The sequence below is a fragment of the Solanum lycopersicum genome, chromosome 9, assembly GCF_036512215.1.
Source record: "Solanum lycopersicum chromosome 9, SLM_r2.1".
In the NCBI taxonomy this organism is placed as follows: domain Eukaryota; kingdom Viridiplantae; phylum Streptophyta; class Magnoliopsida; order Solanales; family Solanaceae; genus Solanum; species Solanum lycopersicum.
Genome location: NC_090808.1, coordinates 3,037,279 through 3,057,065, shown reverse-complemented (window position 1 = coordinate 3,057,065; position 19,787 = coordinate 3,037,279). Strand labels below are relative to the sequence as shown.

Sequence of the window (19,787 nt, the reverse complement as noted above, 5' to 3'; positions counted from 1 at the left end):
ATACCTCCCACTAAGCAACAAGTACTAGGTAACTACGTTCACAAATTTTGAGCCGAATAAAACATCATTAGATCAGCTCAATTTCCATATTATGGTTATTGTATTTTAGGTCTCACATAGTTGATTTCTAGTTGGCTGTACATATAAAAGAGATGTTACTAGATGATAATTTACAGAAAGCAATATGAACTCACTAAGCAAAACCTGCTGAAGCACGTCCTATGATTCGACATAAATTCATCGATTGTTACATATGTTTGTTCAGCACTTCATCTCTGCGTATGTCGTTGGACTACTAATAGTGGAAAGAACTGCAAACCTTTTGTCACGTGAAATTCCGCCAAGACTGGTGCAATATTTGCCAGATAACGTCAAGAAGCTCTATGTCGATGACCAAGTAGCGTTCAAATCTTCCAACGAGATCACAAGTTCGTTCATTCTTCAACGTGTTCTTCTTCTTCTACTACTACTTCTTCTACGACTACTACTTCTTCTTCTTTGTCTACTAGTGCATAGACAACTGCTGTTCTACTAGGTGCATACACCATAATTGAACGAGGACGATCATCATACCATCCTTCCTGTTTAGATAAGATTGTATAGATATTAGAAAAACTCTTTCTGAAACGAAACTAAAAATCACAAGCTGAGATAATAACGAAGGGAGATTTTAACTTACAAAGGTGAAATATTCGGCATTATGATCAATTCTCCCGAAGCCACCAAAAGGTGGATCATCTGAGTCCAAGACAACCTAGAGGCGCAACATTTTGCGGTAAATCACACCAAATTAATTGAGTTCATCGAGCACATCAAGAGGCTGACGAAGAAACTTAAGGCAACATTCTGAAAGATCGAGGGATATTTCGATGCCCCTTTTTGTTAAATTCAGGAAATGGACCAGCTCCGAACTAGAGCGGATGAGTTTGTCACTAAAAGTTGCACGAAAAATTATTGTTTTCCAAGGAAGTACTGATTTTGAATTGAATGTCAGTCCTTCACATTTTGCATTAATATTATCTACCATCCAACAAAATCTCATAGCCCTCTTACCATACAACATACACAATGTAATCCCGCAAGTGGGTTTTGGGAAGGATAGTGTATACGCTGACCTTAACCCTATCATCAGTTGTCATTTTCTATTTGTTCATTCTAACGTAGGTCCAACTAATTGGTTGTATCGCTAATACAAAAGTGATGACTTCCATTTCAAATGAAAGATTGAGTAAACGTACTTGGAGAAAAGAAAGGTTTCAACTCAGCATACCTTGTATTTTCCAGGTTTTAGGCAGCCTATGCGATAGTCTGAATAGCTATTTGTCCAGTGAAAATTAAAGACAAAAACTAGGTTTCCTCTTTCAAATACAATCATCCTATCTCCTTCATCCTTTCGTGATATGAACTGATGTTCTGAAGTCATAAACTGCGAGAAAGAATAGATAAAAATTAGTCGATTATACAGAAGTACAAAATATGAATAAATTACAAAAGAATAGTGAATACATTAGTACTCCCTCGGTTTCTATCTTTTTGTCTGTCTTGCTTTTTAGTTTGAGCAACTCTTTAATTTCAACTTTTCACATGACACGTTTAATGCTACAAGATTAAAGGGCATTTTGGTACATTCTACAGATCTTTAGTTTAAGACCACAAAATTTTTAAGTCTTCTTTACATTCTTAAAACCTAAACGGACGAAAAAAAACCACTGAGTGATTCTTCCTATTTGTCCAAGCCTTGGTGGACAAATACCCGGTACTTGTGCTGGTGGAGGTAGCAGGACCTGTAAAATTAGTCGAGGTATGCAAAAGTTGGCCTGGACACCACAGTTATTTAAAAACAGATATGAGCAGGGGAATCTAAAGAAAAAGATGAATGCGCCTTGGGGGATTTACATGTCTAAAAATTGAAGTGGAAGCCTAGAACTATATGTAAAGAACAATCAGAAACTTCAACATGCTCTAAGGTGCAGTAAACTCAAATTAACAATTTCATTTTAAAACTCTAGGGAAGAGTGTTACGATAATCATTGTTCTTCTGAAAGATTGGCGCACAAACTATGCTTGATATATGGTGAAAGAAATCCACACATGCACTGTGAGCTGGTTTCCATACAAAGGAAGTGCTAACTATAATGGTAAAGCCAGGAAACTAGGTGATGGGCCTATGGACAGATATAATGCTCATATTTGAGTAGTTTTAACAATGTTCTATACTATGTTTGCTTCATTTGGAGGTAAAATGTGTCTATTCTATGATAGTATTGCATGTCACATGTGATAATGTGCAATTAACCTTTGGTTGCACTGTGACAAGGTCCTTTAAGGTTTTAAGGGTTGTTCAAGCAGGGGGTGGAGCCGGAAGGCCAAGAGTCACAAATGGAGCACAATAGGAGGCTAACAGAAGGCTTGAGCACCCTCATAGGCGCCACAAACTTGCTCCATGACATCTATAAGGAATTTCACAATTAACGTAAAGCTGACAAAGTTTAGAGCAAGAATATGAAGGCAAGAAAGGAGATTCTTGAAAAGATGACCTTTCCAGACAACTTTCTTCTGGTTTTTCTTAGTTCCTTCATTATAATTGAAAAGTGTAAGAATATTCCTAGACATGACTATGTTTTTCATTCTAAGATTGTGATGAAACCATGTCACTCAATGTATTTGTATTCTTCTTATATTTTTTGTGGATGTTGAGTTATTTGTTCAATCTTGTGCTTGTTCGTCAAATTGTGTCCATATTGGATGATGGAATGGGATGTTATTCACTTATATGGTCTTGGACAATCCTCACCTCATGAGCTAGTTTTTACGGCTGAATTAAATCCAATTTCCCTTTTCTTTACATTTTTTCCATGAGCTATCTTAGACCAATTAACTAGTTATGGCTGGTCAAGACTTTGGTAATTAGGGTCGGTAGCTACTTTTTATTTCAAAAAATTTCTACAAGTTCAAAACTTTAACTGCATTTTCCCAATGACATCACATCTACCGGACTGACATAATTGGAAAGTAACTCTCATCAATCAGCACAGTAAATGACTGAATCATTATGGCTTATGGCCAAGCATTTTCAGCAAACTGTATTTAGATGGATAGTAAAAGACGACACTACATGAAGATGCCAAGAACTTGGACCCGAAATTCCAAAAAATGAGTACTGGTAGGGGAAATCGAGAAGCACAAAACTGAGAAAGCAGGAATAATATAAATATATACCTCATATTTATCTTCAAGATACTGCATAGCCCGGTCAAATTCTTGCAACCCGTGGTATCTTAAATAATCCGCATCTCCCTGAATATCCAGCAAAGGATGATAAGGACTCAAAGTTTAAGACTGAAAAAATAGTTAAAACCGAACATGGTATAATGCCGTGAAAAAGTTCCAAGTATATTTTGACCGTCGTACTCTAAACCTCATCATTTGTTTTGGGAACTGAGGGAGTATTCGCATTAGCACCACATCAATGCACCAATAAGCTAGAATGGTAATCATATACCCCCTCTGTTTCAAATTTTGTCTTACTTTCTTTTTAGTCCATTTTTAAAAAATGACTCTTCCCTTTTTTGGCAACTCTTTAATTCTAACTTTCTACCTAAGCATGTTTAAGACCACAAGATTAAAAGGCATTTTGATACACTCTACATATTTTTAATTTAAGACCACAAGATTCAAAAGTTTTCTTTGCCTTCTTAAATTCCATGTCAAGTCAAAAACCACACAAACAAATTGAAAAGGAGGGAGTAACTTAGATAAGAAACAGCGTAAGGGGCTAACCAGGTCAAATCTCCGTCTGCATTTATCATAACTGAATTGGTTTCCGGGAATTACTGAGCCATCAGGGAGGTGTTGCTCAGCCCTAGGGAAATCAATCCACTCTGAGAAAACATTAATGAATGTATTACTGTACTATAAAGAATACCAGGAAAGAAAATTGTAAAAGTTCAACAGCAGCCAAGAGAAGATATATAGCCAAGGAGGGTTAGCAATCTATACCAGGGTGGCCGAATTCATTTCCCATGAAATTTAGGTACCCTTCTCCTCCTAATCCCATAGTTACAAGCCTAATCATCTTGTGCAATGCTATTCCACGATCTATTAATGGTGTTGACGGTCTATCCAGAGCCATAAAATCATACATATCCTGAAAATGAATGTTGGGAGTGGGGGTGAAGCATTACATGAGAACTTGATAAACTAAATCAATGAAGCATACAGCTCTAGTCGTTGAAGACGCTATTTTTGGGCCTCATAAACTCATAATTGACATTTGCTTGTTAACAATTTCATTTTCTCATATTTCTTATAGGATAGGGGATATTCATGCTCACGCATTATTACTATAGAAACAAAAAGGTAGTAACTTTAAAAGGGAGAAAGCAGTGGATTCATGTATAGTTACATCCTCAGAGAAAATTTAATTCAGAAATTAAGCTGATAGTTTCTTTAAATTAGAGAATATCTAATAGAACTTGTAGGTGAAAGACAGTAGACTTCTCCCTCAAATTAATGGATGCAGAATTAAAGTTCTTCTTCAAGTGGCATTCCCAATTTTAAGTTTCAATTTGATTGCTGAGAAACGAACAAATAAACAAGTGTGTATAACCTTGTCCATCAGCCAGAATGCTATAGTTTTATCACCGACTAGAGCTTGATCATGACTTTCAGCGTATGAAACACACTTTTCCAGCCATCTTCTATTTGTCAGTGTATGAACAATATCACCAACTCTCCAATCCTCATCCCGTTTCCTGTAAAAGAAGTGTTAGAAAAAAAATATTATTAAGTGCTGGAAATTATCAAAGTCAATCACAAACTAGGAGCAAATCCTAAAAGCAAGCGAGTATTTTATATTCTGTATAGATAGAGCATATAGTCAAATAAGTAGCAGACACGTACTGCCATCATACTGGGGCACATTGAAACACATCAATGGAATAACTCTCGCTCGTAATAGCGTAAACATTGAAAACAACTGATTAAAGTTGAACTAACAGTCTGAGAATAATCTTTCTAAAAATGTCTCGCAACAAGAGTTCATGCATCTTTGTCCCACTTAAGAGATACTTCAAACGTAGTACCAGTTCCAAATAACCAAATGCTACACCACTAAGACATTGAGAAATTACAAAAACGCTTCCTACATATACAAGGTAAACAAACTTCCTCCACTTTTGTCCCTTTGTTGAAGTTATGCCTCCCGCTAGGAATGGCTCAGATGGTTTTAGATTAGAATTTTTTTTGAAATGTGGACCAAGAAATTGTAATCAAATACGGGTTTTGGCTAGTGCTAAAGAGGGAATAAGATGGCTTGATTGCAAGAATCCATGTACGGGATTAGTGGACCATCACCATCAGAACTACAGCTCATTGAGAACAACTAATAAAGCAAAAGGAGCCGAGGCAGGTAATTTTTTCCCGGAAAGCATCCTGTTGACTCTTGAGTGATTCAGATTACTGGTTACTAAGAATCTTATCTTGCATCATTCCTGAGAGAACTTCAGGAGTTGAATGAGGGCTCCACAAAAGGAGCTCTTACACAAGGAACAACAACCAAGATACACAGTGCAGACCACATTAAAATGTTTCAGTGCTTGCGCTTGAGTCTCCATGTATTAATCATATAATTTACTTTACCCAAAAAATCTATATAATGGCAGGGATAAGTATATAAAGATTAGAAACATACTTAAGCAATTCAATCCATTTATCAGCAATTGCCATGTGCAGCCGATAGTCAAAGCCAACACCCCCATCTTGAACGGGAATACAAAACGCCGGCATTCCGCTAACCTGAAATTAGTAGAAAAAATAGAAGCATTAAGGGAAGATAAGGAGTCACAGTCCATATAGAGTAAAATGTCTGTTCTCTTCACATTGCATAATTTGCATTTTGCAATGATTATAAATATGTCTTTCATAAGGTTATCAAAAATAATATTTCTTTCATAAAAGAAGAACCTCTGAAAACTGAAAAGCATATAAAAGTACCAAAAGTCCAAAGTAGAGAACCTTACAAAATGCATGTTTTCTACAAATGAAGAAGTTTGCTTCTACTTCCTATACCAGATTCCACTTGAATTCATTAATCTATACCTATGTTAGAGGTGGGGACGATGAAACTTCAAATTTCACTCTGAACATGGTTCAGGAAGACGAGAATTTGGATCAGTTCGGAGGCACTAAAAAATAACTTTTTTCTTTAAAGTGGTAACTTTTTGTATTCCTCAGCATTAAGGGCTATGCTGGCCACCTCCAAAAAACTGTCATAAGAAAGGGAAAAGACTAAAAGGAAATACTTACAGAGAACCTATGAAGTCCACTAATTGGAACTTCTCTTCTATATCCTGTTCTTTACACCAAAAACCTAAAAGTAGTAATTACTTTCCACTAAAAAATAACTTTTCCTAGTCTTCTGAAAAGTGAACTAGACTCCTCTTAGAACAAAAACTTGTATGCCCAAAAATCAAAACCAAATTCATTCTCCATGCTGTTTTTTATTTAAGTAAAAAATTCATTTTTCGTATACTTTATAGGTGGTTTTAGCTGATGGCATCATCCAGCTTGATGATCATAGGTCTCTTTGAATTTTACTCATGATCTCAGAGCAATTGAGTACCATAAGGTCAAGATCAAGAACTAATTACATCTTCACCAATAGTAATTGCATCTGGGAAAAGCCCGTGAATAAGATCGTTGACCAACATCAGATACACAACAGCATCCACATCAGTTGCGAGTCCAAAGTATTCCTCGTAGTTCCCAGTGAATCCCACCTATAGAAATTAAAATTTGGTAAGTAATTTAGCAGAATACTGGAGACCATAGAATGATATAAAGGTAAACTAGGTTTCCTTTTTTCCCTGATTTGGATGTTACTAGGCACCTTGTTGTCTAAAAGTTGCCACTTGCGATCACACAATTAATTATTAAAATTATGTCAAGTTAACTATACCGATAATCCGTGGTGAGTATACATCATTGATGTCACACCATCAAATCTAAATCCATCAAATTTGAACTCATCCAACCACCATCTCGCATTTGAGAGAAGATACCTAAGTACCTATAACAAGAAACATATTTTCTGTCACACCCATTGACATGAGGCACAAAGTTCTGGCTGACTCATGTTTCAACGGAAGAAAGTACCTCCCAGTTTCCATAGTTAAAGAGGCGGGAATCCCACATCCAATGATAACCACGAGCTCCAGAGTGAAAGTAACAACTATCTGTGCCGTCAAACATGTTGAGTCCATCTAAAGTATTATTTGATGCATGGCTGCAAAAGGTTGCATAATTCCAGTGAGTCAAGGACAAAGTAAAGCATGCCAATAGAAAATAACTGCTAGTAAAAAAAAGGCTAACCATTATTATGATTAGATTCTAGAATGGAACACCATTTTTTTCATTTATGAATTAGACGTCAACAATCAAAAACAAGAAATGACAAAAAAAAAACATCCATAGCTTCACTAAACACAGTTGCAATAGTAAAAGATCAACTAATACCTGTGAACAATGTCCATGAGAACAACAATTCCTAGCTCATGAGCTTTATCAATCAAAGACTTAAGGTCATCTGGTGTTCCAAAACGGCTGCTTGGTGCAAAAAAATTTGTGACATGATAACTGTGACAAAAAGGGATAACGAGTTCCATTAGAAATACTAAAAATTATCAGTTTAAACACTTAGCGGCACCAAGTGATTAGATGAGAAAGACATCTCGCTGAAGATATAGAGAAACCAGGGAAACAAATGCAAACAGAAAAAATGAGAATTACCCAAAACTAGCATAATAAGAATGCTCTTGAATAGCCATAATTTGCACCGCATTGTACCCAAGCTTTTTTATGCGAGGAAGAACTTCATCTCTAAAATTCACGTATGTGTTAATTTTAGGCTCCTGAGATCACAAATATGGAATCATCTATAAGGGAAGAGGATAATAACACACACTCAACACTTCAGACAAACAGCAAACTTAAGGAGATTGAGATAGAAACTAACTAAAAGCTTCTCGAAAATGCATGTAGCATTTAAATCCTATCCCAGTATCTTGGGAGAACAAGGAATAGAAAAAGGGGCCAAATATTTTATTGCTTTTTAGATAAAGACAAAGCGTCCAAATATTCGAAGCGCATAAGATTGTTTCAGCTATAATATATATGCACGAGGAATCAGCTCTTGTATCATAACATTTTAGTTTACAAAAGTATCACAAAAATGAAGTTAGAAGTCCATATAAACATCTGGAAATAGTCAAAAAATCTTGGTACAGTGAAAAGGTATCTCGTACTGGAGTCTTGGCATAACTGGTAAATGCTGCCATGTGACCAGGACGTCATGGGTTCGAGCTGTGGAAACACTATCTTACAGAAATGCAGGATGAGGTTGAGTAAAATATACACTTGTAGTTTGGCCCTTCCACGAACCCATAGTGGGAACTTAGTACACCGGGCTGCTCTTTTTTAGTTCTCGATCACTAGGTCATATAAACAGAAAGAACAGCAATAGGAGAGTAAAAGAGTAAAAAACAACTCCTCAGTAGGTTCTAGTCACCCTATCCCGTCATGTTTTTATAATGGAAGATAATTTCTTCATAAAGGACAACATTGGCATGTGAAAACGGACCTTCAGATGCCATTTCGAGAACAGCAATAAAAAAAATTAACATCTGGTTCATAAAGTTAACATCCAGGACACATACAGCAAAATTTATAAATTATAAATTATATGAAAAGAGGACGGATGCGCACCGGACTACTCATTCCAATATGAGATTCATATATTCTCAGCGACTTTGGTTTCTTTGGCCGTGGGTGTTGGAAGATATACCTCTCCTACAAGGAATGAAAACGAATCATAAAAACGAAAAACAAAAGACAGAAATAAAATAGCATTTGTGAGGATGCAGAAATTAGCAAGGGAATACAAGTACGAGTGAGAATTCTGGTATGTTTTTTCACATATAAGTTCAAAGTACTATAGATTTTCCATTCCATTTAAGTGTCACCATCTCGCTTAAAAGTTTGAGCTATTAGAAAGAACACAGTTTATTTTACTTCAACATGCCCCTCACAAGTTCATCTAATTTTTTTTCATGGGTCAAGCATGAGAAAATTCTTTTGATAATAGGTGGCACTGAGGCTCGAACCCAGGATATACGCCTCCTCTTCTACCATGAAGAAGTGAGATTCACCCTATGTTGTTTGGACTCTCGAACTCTACAAAAATGTTGATAGATGCATGTCAGATTCTCCAAAAGTAGTGCATTTTTTGGAGGATCCGGCACTGGTGCGACGACATATTTGAGAGCCCGAGCAACATAAGATTCACCACATTCCTTTAAATGCAGAACCAAATACAAGATAATATTATAGGCTATTAGCAACAATAGAGAGAAGAGTGTAACCTCTTCGGGTGGATCATAATATATTCCATTATATGGGATTTCATCAGGAAGCTGTAAAGAGTAGTTGATCCAAGCGGGAATGGAATCCTTAACACCTGATGGAGTGTCCATACGTATCTACATTTCAGTATATTAAGAGAAAATATTAGCATATAGTTGCATAGAACCACCATGATCAGACAGACATAGACTATAAACTATTGGAGGGGGTGCTATCAGGTTTACAAATAAATAGACCTATATAAACTTTTTTAAAAATAATCTTGAACATGCTTTGACATAAGTATTTTAACCGAAAAGGTAGAAATAAGTAATACCGATAGCCAAGGCATAAGATACCAGAAAGTCAATCAGAGCACCGTAGAAAATGGGTCATACCTTCACTCTGGACCCATGAGGAATTGCAGGAGAACCATCCACATTATTTGGCAGAAAAATCTCCCAGACACCAAATTCATTCTGCTTATAGACTATGAATTAGTTTTATGCAACATTCCAGCACTGCATAGAGCTTAACATTACTGGAAACAAGTCAAGAAAGATTACTTTAACATCTTAAGAAAACCACATTTTCTTGCAAAGACTTCCATGTACATGCAAATTTGAAAAGGGGAGCATGTGGCTATACTACTCAATCAAAAAGGAGGTAAATGAAAAGGTAAACAGAAATAAGAACACGAGCAATTTGATCGAAACTGTGAAAGGAATAGCAAAGACAATTGAATGAAAAGAACAGAAGGCTTCAGAAATGGAAACAGAACCACTTGGGTATGTACAACGGGGGACATACCCGAGTCATAATGTCAGCATTTGCGTCCCAATTGTTGAAATCTCCAATGAGGGCAGCTGACTACAAAAGAACGGGGAGGATATACATGCAATCAGACTTTCAACAAACCTATATTATCATAAACAAAGTACAGAAGTTGGTATAACTGAAGGACACAAAAGTAGAGACCACCAATGACTTTCCAGGTTATTTTACAGTATCTGTCTCTAATCCTAAACCTTATTTTTCTAGTAATCAGTTTACATAAAACGTCAGAACGTGCAGCTTTGGTAGAAATAAACCCAACAATTATGTGTTGCCAAACGGATTCTGGCAGAACAAAAGCCAGGTAAAAATATAGTATCTTCATTCCTTGAGACAAAATTGTACTTAGATGGCTGATCTTGAGTTAATTAGATACTTTACTAGCTAGCAGAAAAGGTTTGTACACGAATGTGTATATCGATCGAAACTTGAACCCTTGTATGCGCATACAATTTCAGAAAAGCACAATAATTGGTATAGGTAGTCCATATTGGTATCAGATGTATTACCATGTTCTGATCTTTCCATTTTTTTTACTTGAAAATGAATTTGTTATCCATAAAGAGAGAGAGTTTTCGACCAAGCTACCTCCTAAGGTCACTTTATTTACCTGGATACCTCTATATGAGGCATGACTCACCCAAGACAACATAAAGAAAAGAAAAATCCAGTACCCAAACAGATGCTATATGTACAAAAAAGAGGCTAAAACCCCCAGACACCTTTTTCTTCATTGTGAGGTGGCCTCAGAATTATGGAGCATGTTTTTTGTCTATTTGGCATCAATTCGACTACACCCCTCACAGTTAAGGTCTATGAGAGTTGGAGCCTATGGAAAGTGGACAAAGCAATCAAGAAGATCTGGATTAAGATACCTGCTTGTATTTTTTGGTGTATATGGTTAGAGAGGAACAAGAGATGTTTTGATGGAGAGTCAACTGCATTAGGCATTTTAAAGGCTAGGTGCATTGGAAATTTGTTTTGTTGGTCCAACTTGTATTCTGCGTAACAGCAGAACAACTTCAGGATTTTACTAACTCACTAGTTCTGGCTTAGACTGTTTGTATAGTTAGCCTGAGATTTTTTTGTAAGCTTAAATGCCAATCTTGTAATTCTTGAATCTTCTTGATGCTGTTATTAATACCACTTACCTTATCAAAAAAAAATGTTCTCTTCTAGTTTCGCTTGCTCTTCCAATTCTGAAAGACTTCTCGGAAATGACCGGTTGGGTTTATAGAATTATGGAGGACACGGATAAATGTAGAGGATTTTTATCATAGGGAATCTAAAAGAAAACAAGAAATGAAACACTAACCTGGGCACCAGGAGCCCACTCACGGTAAGTGATACCTGTATCACTGGCAACAAAGTTCATAGGCGGTCAGAATGGGGTACTTCAGTCCCTCTGAGGAAAGCAAACTTACAAAGGGAAAGGAGGAGCATCTACAATATACAACGTTCAACAATCCAAGGAAAATAAAAAAAGAAAGTAAACGATTCAACAATAAAGGGAAAACTATGTCACTGAATTGTATAGATTCTCCTCCAACAATCAGGTGTTACATTAGGTTTGGAAGGTCACTTCCCAGGATTCACTCCAGTTGTTCGAGATATGTACTTCAAATTCCAATACTCCCCCGTCCCATTTTATGTGGCACCATTTGACTTGGCATGGTGTTTAAGAAAAAATGAGTACTTCTGAAACTTGTGGTGTTAAATAAACCTTAGATATTTTGTGGCTATAAATCATTTCACTAAGGGTAAAAGGGGAATTTTAAAGTTAAATTATTTCTAATTACAGTAAAATGACATTTTTCTTGGGACGGACTATATAGGAAAGGGTGCAACATGAAATGGGATGGAGGGAGTATATGACATGCTTTCTTTTAAATTTAGTCAACGTAAGGCCTTCGTGGGAAAGCATCCTTTTCATACTCGAGTAATTAACACAGGAGGGAAGTAGGAGATACTCAAGAAAAACTTTCAACAATAAATGGTATTTAAAGAATGATAGAACTAGACAACACCTATTTTTAGGAAGGCTGAATATGTCAAGAATTACTCGCTGCTATATGCATGTCTCCAAATACAAACATAATCAATTTCTCTTTTTTTCCCGCAGTTATAACCGCTGATCACCTTTTTAACTCCTCTGAATCACATTGTATAGGTATGGGAGTGGGTCAACGAAGTACCAAATTGGCATCAACGAATCAAATTATGGCATGAAATGTTTGACAAGGTTTTGGAAATGTCTCAAATACCTCCAGGAAAAAAATTTAAAGAAGAATAAAGCAGTTATTACCTACGAGTGAAACCCATTTTTTCGTAACCACGAGAAAAAGCTTCCAAACCACCCTCATACTTGTCAATTGCCTCCCTCATTTTCTTGTACTGTGAATACCTAAAAGTGGACAACATAAGAAAAAAAAAGAACTTTAGATTGAAGCTGGCCATGTCGAGGTGAAGGAACTGCAGAGAAAGACAGCACTGCCACTTGGGGCAGATAAATGCTGAGGTAAAGAATAACACCAAGAGCAAACCATAATTGCATGACCAAAGGCAATACTGTAAGGACATCCAAACAAAGAGAAAATCAACAGAGAAAGAATGACGTTTAAAGCGGAGGGAAAACCACCCTTTACCAAATTCACCAGTCTGAAGTGAAGAAGTGATCGGAAGATTCTGGAAGTACATGAGAGCATTCGGTTCTCCAAGTTAGTAAAATTGGAAAGTTGAAGAAAAACACAGGACTGCTGATGAACCAAAATACAAAGCACGGCAGACTGCTACTAGAAATTAAACAAGCATGTTACTGTGCTATGGACCTATTGTGTCTTTCAAGACCTAGACTTGGGAGACAAAAATGAAGAATGTATAAAGCAAATAATCAAACCTAGGCAGAAGAACAAACAAAACCTAACATAGAATCATGTCAACTGAAAAGAAGATTGATGACAAAGATAAAACAGAAATGCTAAGAGCATTCATATTGAAGAAGTTTCTGTTTCAAATAAATACAACAATATAAGATCTGTCTAGCGTTTGAATCAGACGGGGGTCTCAAATCAGTTTCTTTCCCTGGAAGCTTTTATGGATAGTAAAAATCCCCTACAAAGTGACAGTATTCACTTGGCTGGAGTGAAAGAGGCTGCTCTAACGCAAGAAAACCTCATGAAGAAGGGCATACAAATGTGTCCAAGATGTTTTTTTTTGTGAGCAAAAGGCAGAGACAATCAACCATCTGTTTTTACACGGTAAAGTGGTTAGCCAACTATGGAACTAGTTTACTAATTTCAGAGGCATAAGGTGGACTATGCCTAAAAGGGCAGGGCAGGCTCTACTAAGCTGGAATTATGAGGGGAGTGGTAGCATGGACGAAAACAGATGGAAAATTGTCCCAGCAGTGATATGGTGGACCATTTGGAAGGAGAGAAATTCGAGATGTTTTGTAAGTGTTAGCAGTCCTTTTTGTAAGTGTTAGCAGTCCTCTGCATAGGATTTAAACGAACTGCATTATCAATTTTTACTATTGGTGTAGTTCGGAATATATAGATGATCATGTAGCGATTGCAGACATCTAAGGATCCTTGTAAGATGAGATAGGACCTAGAGATAGATTTTCTTTTTTTTGGGTTGCTGAGCGTACTCAGTTGTAAGTAGCTCCGTGATGTAAATTTTTGGGACACCAGCCTTAGTGCTGAAGATTTATACAAAAACTTGTTACCTTTGTCGAAAAAAAAATAAATTGGAGTAGTGGTTACAGCTAAGTAAATGGTTGGTCAACTCTGTGGTGTTTCATCCCATGATTGCTCAACTTATGGGTCTGCCTATGGAAAACACAAGGAATAATTGGGCTGTTTGTTCCGTTGTAGTTTATACTGTCTAACAAGGCAATAAAATAAATTGAAGTTTGACGAGACGCATAGCAGGGCCATATTACCCTCAAAGGTAGAGTTCTCAATCCTATGATATGGCCGATAATTGCAACTGTGTTGCTGAAGAAGGTACAGAAAGATCACATATATGCCAAAAATGAATTGGTAAACCGTAGCATATGTAAGTCCTAAGATAAAAATCCTAAACATCATCACCAGATGACCGACCATCACAGGCAAAAAGTACAATATAGCCTATAGATGAATTTTGCCTCTATTATAGGAAAATTACTCAATAAATAAAAACACTTTTACCTGTAATCAAGGTGTTGACGATAGTTTGTCAAAAGAGGGTCTATTTCATAAATCTTCTGACCAAGTCCAGGTGGAGGTATGCCCTTCTCTCTGATCCTATTAGATTCATCACTAATTGTCTCTTCAGAAGTATCTAATGTTTTAGACTCCTCCACTTTACCACCTTCTTGTAGTTGTAGTGATGAAGCAAATTCCAGCTCTTCAGTACTTCTTGACGGCTCAACGTCACCATTCTCAGTTTTAATCTGGCTAGCTTGTTCCATTGTTGAACTATCTACATCAGTTGATGCCTAAAACATAAAATGTAATAAGCAAATTGACAAAAATTATCACCAAATTCATTTATCATGGAAACAAAATTCAATCACAATTTCATCCAAGCAGACTCAGGAAAATAATTATTTCGAACTGCTTTCCACAAGAAATTACCACTTCTTCCCCCGACCCAAAAGAAAAAGTGTATTGTCATGCAGGTAGAGAATAATGTAACATACCGGGGAATTTTCTGGAGCTGTCTCAGTGAACTCAAATTGGTCTGTTGAAGATGAGGAGCTATCACTCTGGGTTCCAGGCACAAGGACTTTCCCCGATGCTGCAACTGTAGAAGGTCGGGATTCGGAATCGTAAGAAGACTTTTCAGCCAAGATCTTCCCTACATACATATATCAGATTAGTTATATCTCCACATTAAAGACGACTACTCAGAGCAACTTAGGCCACATAAGAGTCAATTAATCATGGTTGAAGAGAGCAAAGACTTTTATGATCAGAAGTGATGCTCCAGAAGCAATCAAGGATTATCTTTTTTCCTATCACAATTTTACCAATCTATTTCAACTACACGTTCAGAGAAGAAAAAGGTTCATTACTAGATCTAAGAATCAAACAGTCCCATCTAGCTTACAGAAATTGTAAAAAACTCTTTCTTCAGTACAACAATTTTTTAGGTATATCAAAAAACTTCTGTAGGAAGTCCACAAACATCAACTTTCACTATATAAATAAATCAACTAAAACAGAAAAATTGAAAAAATCTGATCATACAAGAGAAGAAGTACACAGTGATTCTTGCAACTTCTCTTTTGGAGGAAGAGAGATCACTCCAGAAAGCACCACACAAGAGGTCCTTTTAAACCCAGACCAACACTTGTAAACACCTTTAACAATGTCAAAGGATTTAAAATGGACTTCAAGAACACCGAATTAAACAAACAAAAAAATAATCAATATCAACCAAATTATTCCTTCAGGGAGTCAATTTTCAGGGGATTAATAAGATGCTGCAACAACATTGTCTACTAAGGTACAACAGACTGGCACCACTTCTTTTTTCTTCAAGTAAATGTATATTCATTCATAAACAGAGTCAAAGGCCTGGCTGTATACAAATGGATATACCAAAAGGTAAAGAATCTATAGCAAAAGATGATTCCCTAAAAACTCCACCCAATCTTCTATACAATTCGGAACTCTTATGGGTGTACCAAAAGAAAATAAGAGACCGAAGGCTACTTCTCAACTGAGGAAAGCTCCACTCTACCCCATCAAAAGTTCTCCTATTTCTCTCTCTCCACACCACCCACATTAAAGCTAATGGAACCAAGTTTCAATTCTTCCACTCTTCCAACTGAATATCAATTCTTTCACAGTTCTCAGCATAGAACAAGAAGTGCCAAACCATTCAAATATATCACATCATAACCACATGGAAAGACCACAATGAAGAAGATGATCTACATCATCTCCCATCTCCTTGCACCTATAACACCAGTTGATGCAAACAAACTTCCCCTTTCTAAGATTTTCCGCCGTCAAGATCACTAGTAGCTAGTCAAGTGCAAAAGCACACCTTCCTCGGCAACTTGAATTTCCAAACTACGTTACAGCTTTATTAATAAAAGAAGTCCCAATTCTTCAGACAAAAACCTCAATTTTCAGTCTTTCACCACTCAGTCAACACATCACGTAAAGAAAAAAGGCTGGGCAGTCACTAAGAAGAAGTATGAACATCCTAGCACAGATTCTTACAGAAAAATTATATTTTAGAGCAATAAAGATCTCATCGGGAAGCACCAAAAAGACAGTCCCTTTAAAGACAAGTCAAACTCAATGATTGCTGACCAAACTTCAAAAAGTTGCAACCTTTAGCAATGTCAACCAAGTTTCTCTTTGAAAATTCAAAATTTTGCTCTCGCTAACAATATACTCAAAAGGGTATAACACTAACGTTAAAGGATCCCCAATTACACAAACCAAAGAAAGAACCTTGACACATCAAGACATGAAAAAGTTGCTACTTTTGTAATTTCAATCAAGTTTCTCCATGAAAATCTCAACTTTCACCAAAATCAACAAAAGACGTAAAGAAAAAGAACTAATCACTGAAAATGAAAATAAAAAATAAAAAATCTAACACTATGATTCTTACAACTCATATGGTGGAACAACAAATATCTCACCAGAAAGCACCATATGTAGGGCCCCTTTAAACAAAGCTGAACTAAATTACAGCTGACCACACTTTAAAAAGCTACTACCTTTATTAATGTCAATCAAATTTCTCCATGAAAATTCATAATTTTGCTTTGTCAAAACTTCTAAGAACCCCAAATTACACAAACCAAACAACGAGCTTGACCCATATCAGGAGTTGAAAAAGTTGCTACCTTAGTAATGTCAATCAAGTTTCTCTATGAAAACTCACCATTTTTTGCTTTCTCAAAGTATATGCTGTCAATCGAGATTCATTGATTTTGCTTTCTCAGACACTATTCTTAAAAAAAAGGTACATAATACCAACTTTTAAGAACCCCCAATTACACAAACCAAAGAAAGAACCTCGACCCATATCAGGACCTGAAAAAGATGCTACCTTTAGTAATGTCAATCAAGTTTCTCCATGAAAACTCACAATTTTTCTTTCTCAAAGGAAACACTGTCATCGAGATTCATCATTTTTTGATTCTATGACACTATACTTAAAAGGGTATACAAAATAACAACTATTAAGAACCCCCAATTACACAAAACGAAAAAAGAACCTTGTCACACAACAGAATTCCACACACACACACACAAAAGCTAAATTCAATTACAGCTGACCACACTTCAAAAAGCTACAACCTTTAATAATGTCAATCAAGATTCATCATTTTTGCTTCCTCCAGGACTATACACAGAAGGGTATATACACAATACCAACTTTTAAAATCCCCAATTAAAAATAAAAAAAAATAAAAAAAAAAACTTGACACACATCAGGATTCCAAAACACACAGACACACAAGCCAAACTCAATTACATCTAACACACTTCAAAAAGCTACAACCTTTACTAATGCCAATCAAGATTCATAATTTTTGCTTCCTCAAATACTATACTCAACTTTTAAGAACCCCCAATAACACAAACCAAAAAAATAACCTTGACACACAGACACACAAGCCAAACTTCAAAAAGCTACAACCTTTACTAATGTCAATCAAGATTCATCATTTTTGCTTCCTCAAAGACTATACTCAAAAGGGAATACACAATACCAACTTTCAAGAACCCCCAATTACACAAAACACAAAAAGACAGAAAAAAAACACACACACAGAGAGCCACAAAACTCAGTGAAAAGACATACGTGAAAGAGAGTGCTTTTTCAAGAATACAGAAACATTAGCATTCCTCCGATCACCATTACTGCTGGTGAATCCATTAGATTTGTACACTGATGGAACAGTAGGAAAACGAACTCCAGAGAGTGTATACACCATCTTTCTTCTTCTTCTCTCCTTAGGGTTTTTACAAATCTATGTTTTTAATCATTCCTTGGTTAGAATTAAGAGGAAAAATAGAGATCTGATAAGTGATAGGAGTGTAACTAACTGAGTGTCAAATTGCTGAGTTCAAGGCGCCAAGAGAAGCGTGAAGAGAGAGAGAGAAACAAAGACTGAGTGGAAGAGATTTTTATTTACTGAAAAAAAAAAACAGAGATTTTATTTATACCTTTGTGGGGTTTTAAAGATTTTTATATTTCTTATCATTTTTAATATTTTATTTTATGTGATGTTATGTTTTATTTTATAATAAGGAAAATTCGCACTCGTTATACAATAGCTCGTAAATTATACAAGAGAGGTAATCCGTTTAGATAAGTCTGATGCGAGGAGCTCGATCTAGAAGATAAACTCTTTTTTTTATTTATAATTATAGTATGTTTTTATTTTAAGTTTTAAGAAGAATGATTCACGTATTTACAATAGAATTTTTAGAATAATAAGCATCTTCTATCTTCAATCCTTAATTATTATTATTTGAATTATGATTTTTTTATTATTATTTCGAGAGACTTGATTAAACGTTTTTTTAATTTTAAAATTATTTTTTAAAATAATATATTAACTGTGAAACCGTTTGTTCGAAATTTCAAAATATTTACGTACTTGAATTGTGGTCTTTTGATTACTGTCTTGAGAGATTTTAATTATTAATCCGCTACGAGTATTACTCCAATTAAAAGATTATATACATGGAAAAATTAATAAGGAGAAAAATAACACATGAAATCTCCAAATAATTCAAAACATCTTTGTTATTATGTTTTTTTCTATTCAGATTAAACTAGACGTAAATCATTTTAACTGACATTGATGAAAATCACAGCATACATATATATTATAACTTTTAAATTCCTTTATAGTGATAAATATAATTTTAAATATGCTTCAAATTATCATACGATTTATGTTATTTTTTTAATATATACTTTTAAAATTTTCTGATTTCAGCACTGAGCATAAAAAAAACTTTTTAAAGGGCCTTTCTAATTTCATCATAATTAAGTAATATAGTAGTATTAATTAAAGTTATTAATTAACCACAATTATTAGTGATAAATATGCATATAAATAAAATTGAGGATCTTTTTTCTTTTTGGGAAATGAGTTTATAGAGTCCATATTTTGTGGAAACTTCCAAATATATAGTGATGGGTTGCATGGAGATTGGTGTATATGGGTCCCACACAAAAATTTCTCCATCGTTAAACTTATATTTATTTATTTTTTTCCATTAAAAAGGTGGAGTTCTATAGAGCCAAATGGACCCATATAAAAAAAATTGTATGAAATGATAATATTATTGAATCTTCAAAAAGAAAAAAGATGAGAAATGAAAGGCTACTAATGTAAGTCCATGTGCAAGTGATTAGCTGTCTTTTTCTATCTTGTGGGGTTTTTAAGTTTTACACTATGATCTTTTTGTGCATCTTAGTGGCATTATTCCTTTATATAAAAATAATCGTGTTCAAGTCAGTTTATGAGAATTTGATATGAGTAGAGTTTATTTCTATTTTATGAGAAGTAAAGAGAT

General features: G+C 35.4%; 1 protein-coding gene across 2 annotated transcripts; it reads right to left on the bottom strand.

Annotated features, from left to right (window-relative positions):
* Positions 1-45: 45 nt before the first annotated feature.
* On the bottom strand, positions 46-18,420 carry LOC101268420 (1,4-alpha-glucan-branching enzyme 1, chloroplastic/amyloplastic). Of its 2 annotated transcripts, none has more exons than XM_004246513.5 (22): positions 18,058-18,420; positions 14,921-15,078; positions 14,427-14,716; positions 12,539-12,637; positions 11,549-11,591; positions 10,210-10,269; positions 9,798-9,878; positions 9,420-9,536; positions 8,764-8,847; positions 7,789-7,910; positions 7,516-7,635; positions 7,156-7,285; positions 6,959-7,069; positions 6,651-6,779; positions 5,693-5,796; positions 4,610-4,754; positions 4,000-4,147; positions 3,781-3,881; positions 3,220-3,297; positions 1,271-1,426; positions 680-754; positions 46-581 (listed from the first exon to the last, which is right to left on the bottom strand). In XM_004246513.5, the coding sequence occupies exons 1-22, from the start codon at positions 18,188-18,190 to the stop codon at positions 435-437; spliced, it is 2,631 nt and encodes an 876-aa protein (XP_004246561.1). In that variant the 5' UTR covers positions 18,191-18,420; the 3' UTR covers positions 46-434. The 2 variants fall into 2 exon arrangements, with proteins under 2 accessions (XP_004246561.1, XP_010325932.1); XM_010327630.4 differs by having other exon boundaries at positions 14,921-15,073; positions 18,058-18,402.
* Positions 18,421-19,787: the final 1,367 nt, after the last annotated feature.